An 8058-nucleotide genomic window follows, 5' to 3' on the forward strand; every position below is an offset into this window, starting at 1 on the left:
GGATTCTTCGAGGGATAGTCCACAGCTAAGTACTGCATGCCATTTTGTCCAATTGTAAGCCTTTTGCCGACCGCCATATCGCTTTGTCAATTTTCCCTTTGGCCGGCAGAAGTTTTTACATCGCTCCCTGCATGTATGTACATATGTGTGATAGTTCTATTTCTACATTTGGTTCCAAAACTCCAAGTGTCATCAATTTCCTACATTCTTTTATTCTTGGCAAGTGATCGTTTTTTTTTGCATAAACAAATATTAATTTGTGCAATTAATAAACATTAATAAACATAAACAAACATAAACATACAACACATACACATTTACATATTCCTACATTTACTTCGGCCACAGTAACAGTGTCTTCACACTGCGTTACTTTTCTACAATTCGCATTTCTGGTGGACGGTACTTAATTTATTTTGTTCAACTGATCGTTTTTTTTGCATAAACAAATATTAATTTGTGCAATTAATAGTTCCCAATTGTCCATATAAACATAAACATACATAACATACAACACATACACATTTACATATTCCTACATTTACCTCGGCCCCAGTAACAGTGTCTTCACACTACGTTACACTTCTACATTTCTGGTGGACGGTACTTAATTTATTTTGTTCAACTGATCGTTTTTTTTTGCATAAACAAATATTATTTTACTGCTACATTCTAAATTTTTTCGGACGGTACTCAAATCACCGTATTGTTTCGGTTTTCCGTCAGTGCACATCAGTACCATCCCGTATTTCCGACATTCCACGCTTCTGGTGGACGGTACTTCTACATTCTGGATTTTTTTTCTCAATTCAATTTTGGGATTTATTTGTTATTCATATCCAAACTTGCTTCAGCTAGGTACGCTTTTTTCCATTCCGCATTTCTGGTGACCAGAAATTTCACCAGTTTTTTTACACGGTTGTCCTCTATTCCTTTTTCTGGTAATAATTTTGCGCTTATTCTCAAACAACTATAATGATGTCTGAAGCAGGCCAGAAGCGGGATCCTAGCCCAAGGGACGCGGGGGCTGGACCCGCTGGGAATTTGAGATCAAAAACTAGAACCTCCTTAGACGCTGCGGTGCTTGATTTTATAGCCACCAGCGACCGGCTTAGCAAATTTGAAAGCCAGATTTGTGCGGCATCCTCGTCCTCTGCCGAGCCTAATTCTTTTACACTAAAGATCCGCCTAGACCAAATCCAGTCCCTCTGGGACAAGGTTGAGCGGGAATACGAAGCAGTCTCCCGTCTAGCCCTTCACGAAGGAGGTGGCGAAAGCGTTCGGCAGCTTCAGAGCAAATATGAGAATTGCTACTTGGTTTATGAGAGGTGTGCTTCACAATTAAACGAACATATTGCCCGTCTGTCCGCCCCCAGTTCTCAGGGGAGTTCAAATTCGTCCGTTGAGACGTTCTCGAAGGGTTGCAGGCTTCCGCCATGTGACACGGAAATCTTCACTGGAGATTATCTGCGGTGGCCCACCTTCCGGGACCTATTCACAGCGATCTACATCGATAATTCCAGGCTGACTCCAGTGGAAAAATTATTCCACTTAAACGCCAAAACCAGCGGCGAAGCTCACGCTATTGTTATCAAGTCCCCCCTTACAAATTCTGGGTTCCAATCCGCATGGTCTGCACTTCAAGAGCGTTTTGAAAACAAGCGACTCTTAGTAAATAGCCAGTTGAAGGTTCTGTTCAATCTCCCGAAGATAAGCACCGAATCAGGAACGGCCTTGAAGGATCTTCAGAGCACGATTCAAGGGTGTTTGATTGCCATGGAACACTCCAATGTCTCCACAGAAAATTGGGATTGCATTCTGATTTTCTTCTGCTCTTCCAAGTTGCCAACAGTCACTCTCTCATTATGGGAACAGTCGTTGAACAACAAGTCCGAAATTCCTACCTGGGACGAGATGAATTCGTTTCTCGAAGATAGATATCGCACGCTAGAAGCGATTGAAGAGGTTCGACTTCATACTTCCAACTCACAACATACTAGGGAGCCCAGGAACCCACAGCCGAGAAGGGTAAACTCCTTTGAAACGCAAGTCGGCCCACGTGTACGCTCCTGTGATCTCTGCTCCAGAGAGTCACATCCAGTTCGGCAGTGTCCTCGTTTCCTCCAGATGACTCAACCACAAAGAGTATCATATATCAAGCAGAAGCGATTATGCCTTAATTGCCTCGCCAAAGGACACAATCTTCGAGAGTGCACAAGTAGACACAATTGTTTTACGTGCAAGGGCCGCCACAACACGCTGCTTCATAAGGAAAGTCCTGCTACTTCCACCAGCGCAGCGCAGGCTCATAATCCAGATCAGCCCACTGCGAACACTTCTGTTCATTTCGCCTCCAATCGGCAGGGCATCCTTTTAGGAACGGCCATTGTCCAAGTCTGTCACCAGGGAGAAAACTTTCCCGCACGGGCTTTGATAGACTCAGGCTCAGAGGGCACCTTCATCTCCGAGAAGCTTGCGACCAGAATCAAGCTTCCTTGTCAGACCGTGAGAACTAGAATCACGGGGCTGAACCAAACCAGCACAGGTGTCTCACAAAGGATGTGTCACTTCCAGATGGGCACGGCGGCGAAGCCGATGCTCAAGATAGACACGACTGCGTTGGTGTTGCCCAATCTGGCCGGGAATCTGCCGACGAGTTCGATCGATCGCAGCATTCTCGGAAGACTTCCCAATATTCCGTTGGCTGATCCACTCTTTTTCCAGCCCTCCCAGATCGACCTTCTAATAGGGGCGGATATTCTTCCGTCTGTCCTCCTCTCAGGCTTGAAGCCAAACTTATGTGGGTCACTGCTAGGGCAAGAGACCATTTTTGGGTGGATTTTAACCGGGCCAGTTTCTACAGCCACTAGTAGGGTTTCGTCCTTCACAACAAAGATATCCATAGAATCGGAACCTACCATGGAGACACTTCTCACAAAATTTTGGGAGGTGGAGGATCTTCCATGTAAAGTAGTAAAGGAGTCGGACAACTTGTGCAAAGAAAACTTCGCTCGAACGACTATCAGGTCTCGGGACGGGAAATATGTAGTATCCCTACCCTTCAAGGATGCTGAGCACATCAACTTGGGGCATTCCAGATCATTCGCTCTCGCACAATTCCTAAGGAATGAGACTAGCCTGAAAAGGGATCCTATTCTCAAAGATACCTATGACTCAGTGATCAAAGAGTACATAGATCTTGGCCACATGAAGCCTGTGCCTCCGAATACGGACACGGTGAATTTTTATCTTCCCCACCACGCGGTTTTCAAGCCCGAAAGTACTACCACAAAGGTCCGTGTGGTATTCAACGCATCCAGTCCCTCGTCAAATGGGAACAGCCTGAATGACATCCTGCATCCAGGGCCAGTACTTCAGTCCGATCTCACCCTCCAGATCCTAAAGTTGCGAACATTCCAATTTGTCTTTAATGCCGATATCACCAAGATGTATAGGCAGATTCCCCTAAACCCTGCACACACCGCTTTTCAGAGAATTCTCTTTCGAGATGATCGTGGGGACATCAGGGACTATGAGCTTCAGACTGTCACGTTTGGAGTTAATTGTGCCCCGTTTCTAGCTTTACGAACGTTGCGGCAGCTGTCCGAGGATGTCCACGCCCTATATCCACGGGCATCTCGAATAATTTCAGATTATATGTATGTGGACGATGTGCTTGCAGGAGCCCACACGAAGGTCGAGGCTACTTTAGCCATTCAAGAGTTGAGGACAGCTCTGAGCTCCGCAGGATTTCCTCTCCGCAAGTGGACAGCAAATGAGCGAACTCTCCTAAAGGCACTTCCTTCAGACCACCTGCTCTCAGGTGACTTCCTCGACATCGAAGAGGTGAGCACCACGAAAACGTTGGGAATACGGTGGAACGCCAAGGCGGATGAGTTCTATTTTGTCCCGACTGAGCTTGTTGTCAATGCGAATTATTCCAAGCGCAACGTCCTATCGCAAATCGCAAAACTGTTCGATCCCGCTGGATGGTTGTCCCCATTTGTAGTCCAGGCCAAGATCCTAATGCAGGATATATGGTTAGCCGGCATTGGATGGGACGAGTTTCTCCCTGCAGAGCTACGGCAACGCTGGCATGATTTCCTTCGCAGCCATAGTTCCCTCCACAAGGTTCGCGTCCCGCGTTGGGTACAATTCCGACCGGGAGCACAAGTTCAGATCCACGGCTTCTGTGATGCATCTCAGAAGGCCTATGGGGCAGCGATTTATGTTCGCATCCAATACGACGGAGGCTTTTCGTCGAGTCTGCTCACGTCAAAGACTAAAGTCGCCCCTGTCAAAACCGTTTCACTCCCGCGCTTAGAATTGTGTGGTGCAGTTCTTCTTGCTGACCTGTGGGCTGCAATTCTTCCTCACATCCCGTTTGGTCGAATAGAGACGTTTTTCTGGACTGATTCCACCATTGTGTTGGCATGGTTGAACAAGCCACCATGTCAATGGACCACCTTCGTAGCGAATCGAGTGACTAAGATTGCTCTAAATACAGATGCCAGTCAATGGTCACATGTGCGTTCCGAGCACAATCCAGCAGATCTAGCCAGTCGTGGTGTCACGGCTGAAGAGCTGGCAAGTAGTGACCTCTGGTGGCATGGCCCGTCGTGGCTGAGTCAGCCGCAAGTCGCCTGGCCCACGTCGCACGAAGAGGTATCGGACCCTGAACTCGAAAGACGATCCGTCCGGTGCCATTTAGCGTGTCCAGCATGGGATCTCCTAGAGCGTTTTTCAAACTTCAATCGCATGCTGCGAGTCATGGCTTTTGTGCAGCGGTTCATCAACCGCTGCAGATGCATTCCTACGCCTTCTTCTACAGACTTAAGCAGTAAAGAACTCGCCCATATACAACTCATGCTTATTAGGCAAACTCAACGGGCCGACTATCCAGAGGAATACAACATCCTGCAATCCAAAGGACAGCTTCCCTCGTCCAGTTGTATCCTCAACCTTAATCCGTTCCTGGATGCTGACGGCATCATGAGGTCATGCGGTCGTTTGACTGCATCTGACTCGTTATCCTACGACGAACGTCATCCTATCCTTTTGGCGTACCATTCCAAACTAGCAGAGCTTCTGGTCACATTTACTCACCGTATCTCCATACACGGGGGAAACCAGCTTATGGTTCGTCTCATCCGGACGAGATACTGGATTCCGAAGCTGCGGAACCTGATCAAACGTGTGACCACGACCTGCAAGGTGTGTGTCATTCACCGGAAGAAGGTGCAGTCCCAGCTAATGGGTAAACTACCTCAGTCCAGAGCGACCTATTCGCGACCCTTTACACACACAGGACTCGACTTCGCGGGACCGTTTGATGTCAAGAGCTATTCAGGTCGGGCCTGTCGAATCACGAAGGGCTATGTCTGCGTCTTCGTGTGCTTCAGTACGAAGGCCATCCATTTGGAAGCCACTTCGGACTTGACCACGGAGAAATTCCTCGGAGCCTTCTCAAGGTTCGCGGCCAGAAGAGGGTGCCCTCTCCATCTTTACTCGGACAACGGAAAGACTTTTGTGGGCGCGGAGAAGGCCCTCACAGAAGATTTCATCGCTGCGGTTAAGGAAAAGGTTACCTCGTCATTTAGTCACCAGAGCCTATCCTGGCATTTCAACCCTCCAGGCGCCCCCCATATGGGAGGCCTGTGGGAAGCAGGAGTCAAGAGCTTCAAGACTCACTTCTACAAGACGACAGGTAATTTTAAGTATACCCTTGAAGAGTTATCCACTCTACTGTGTCGGATCGAGGCATGCCTCAACTCCAGACCAATTTCAGCGATGTCAGAAGATCCGTCGGATATCCTCGCTCTCACTCCGGGACATTTTCTGATAGGCGGACCGCTACTTGTCCCCGCCGAACCTCCCACCGCCGGCGAAGCCAGTTCTATCCTGAACCGATGGCAGCGACTCAAAGCCCTTGGCCAGCTTTTCGCATCGAGATGGAAAGCTGAATACCTGAAAGAGTTCCATAAGAGGACCAAGTGGCAAATTCCAACCAGGAATATGTCCGAAGGCGACATGGTAATTATCAAGGAAGACCACGTTCCATCGTATGGGTGGCGTTTAGGGCGTGTTCAAAGGGTTTATCCTGGCTCTGATGACAAAGTTCGCGTCGTAGACGTCCGCACGGCCCGTGGTATCCTCAAACGGCCAATTTCCAAATTAGTTTTCCTTCCCGTAGACAAACATGTCCAATGTCTCTGCGTTCGATGTCCATAACTGTGAGAGTAAAGCGTATCCACTAATTATTATTTTTTTTTTGCGTTCTATCCTCCAGTCGTTCTTTTCTCTCAGCTTCTCTCATCTCTTTGCGCCAGCCATGCCGTCCCATCGCAACCAACGTCGCCAGCTCATCGACAGATGTTCTCGAGGAGCTCGATCGTTCCGATGCCGAGTCTGTCAGGGGATTCATCCGCTTCGGACGTGTTCGCGGTTTCTCCGGCTAGATGCAGAGCGGCGGCTCCGTGCGGTCCTCATCAACAAATATTGCCCGAACTGCTTGGCGCACCAGCATTCCGGAGGCTCGTGCCGAAGTGAGTGTCGCTGCCGAGTATGTGGGGACGCTCATCACACCCTGCTGCATCTCCATCGGCGGGAAAAGCGAGAGCGGTCTGCCAGCGTGGACAGGCCCATCGAGACGCCAGAGCCGAAGGCCAACATCGAGCAACCCCGCCTCTCGGCAGTGCTCTCCCACACTGCAATGGCTATCCTGCCCACCGTCAATCTGCGGTTCGACATCGGGGACAAACGCTTCGATGTGCGGGCTATGGTAGATGCGTGCTCTACTTTGAGCCGCATTGACGGATCACTAGCCGAGGCCATGGCCCTCCCTATCCTGGGAGTCGGTGATGAGAGGGTGTGCAGAGCCACTCTCATACCGATGCATACAGAGACGCCACGGATTGAGGTGGTGTTCCACGTCGAGGAGCAGCTGCGAATGCGGACTCCTGCCCGAGAGCTGCCTGACGCTGCCAAAACAGTGTTCACCAACCTCATCCTGTCGGACCCCAGTTTCCACAGGCCGGCTGGTACCTCCGTCGTGCTAGGTGCGGATGTGTTTCCCACGCTTATCCAACCGGGTGTCATGCACAGCCAGAACGGGCACATCGTAGCACAGAGCACTGTTTTAGGATGGATGCTCTCCGGAACATACGCCCACTGACGCATCACAGATTCTTTTGCAATCTGTGGCATTGCAAGGCGGGCGGGATGTTTACTCCAGCTCCCGTGTGCCAGTTCCACGCGTCCCTAAATGGAGAAGGGAATCCACCCACTCTCTTTTGAAAAAGGGAGTATTCTGCCATTAGGGACCGCTGGCCACACCCTTTCCTTTTTTGCTTACTCACTTACTTACTTTCATTTCTACAAGTCACGAAGACACAAAATTTGGAGCAACCTGTTTATATTTGTACATATATACATCAAAGTGAATAAAGACTACCCTTTGGAGAACCAGAAATCCTCGCCTCTGCGTTTCAATTGGAATCAAAACGATCCGGTTTCTCAGCCGCCGCAACCCCCAGCAGAGCCAATTCTACAATCGAATATAATCGAATATAATCGATTGCAATCGAATATAATCGAATATAATCGAATATAATCGAATATAATTGAATATAATCGAATATAATCGAATATAATCGAATATAATCGAATATAATCGAATAAAATCGAATACAATCGAATATAATCGAATATAATCGATTGCAATCGAATCGAATATAATCGAATATAATCGAATATAATCGAAAATAATCGAATATGATCGAATATAATCGAGTATAATCGAATATAATCGAATATAATCGATTGCAATCGAATATAATCGAATATAATCGAATATAATCAAATATAATCGAATATAATCGAATATAATCGAAGATAATCGAATATAATCGAGTATAATCGAATATAATCGATTGCAATCGAATATAATCGAATATAATCGAATATAATCGAGAATAATCGAGAATAATCTAATAGAATATATTCGAATATAATCGAATATAAGCGAATATTATCGAATACAATCGTATATAATCGAAT

The 8058-nt window shown here is 47.6% G+C and overlaps 1 protein-coding gene across 3 annotated transcripts; it reads left to right on the forward strand.

Annotated features, from left to right (window-relative positions):
- Positions 1–321: 321 nt before the first annotated feature.
- LOC122620904 lies at positions 322–7540 on the forward strand. Of its 3 annotated transcripts, XM_043798582.1 has the most exons (3): positions 324–5707; positions 5789–6033; positions 6290–7540. In XM_043798582.1, exons 1-3 carry the CDS (start codon positions 976–978, stop codon positions 7172–7174), a joined length of 5862 nt encoding a protein of 1953 aa, XP_043654517.1. In that variant the 5' UTR covers positions 324–975; the 3' UTR covers positions 7175–7540. The 3 variants fall into 3 exon arrangements, with proteins under 3 accessions (XP_043654518.1, XP_043654517.1, XP_043654516.1); XM_043798583.1 differs by lacking the exon at positions 6290–7540 and having other exon boundaries at positions 322–5707; positions 5778–5970; XM_043798581.1 differs by having other exon boundaries at positions 325–6033.
- Positions 7541–8058: the final 518 nt, after the last annotated feature.

This window comes from Drosophila teissieri, chromosome 3R, assembly GCF_016746235.2.
Source record: "Drosophila teissieri strain GT53w chromosome 3R, Prin_Dtei_1.1, whole genome shotgun sequence".
Classification (NCBI taxonomy): domain Eukaryota; kingdom Metazoa; phylum Arthropoda; class Insecta; order Diptera; family Drosophilidae; genus Drosophila; species Drosophila teissieri.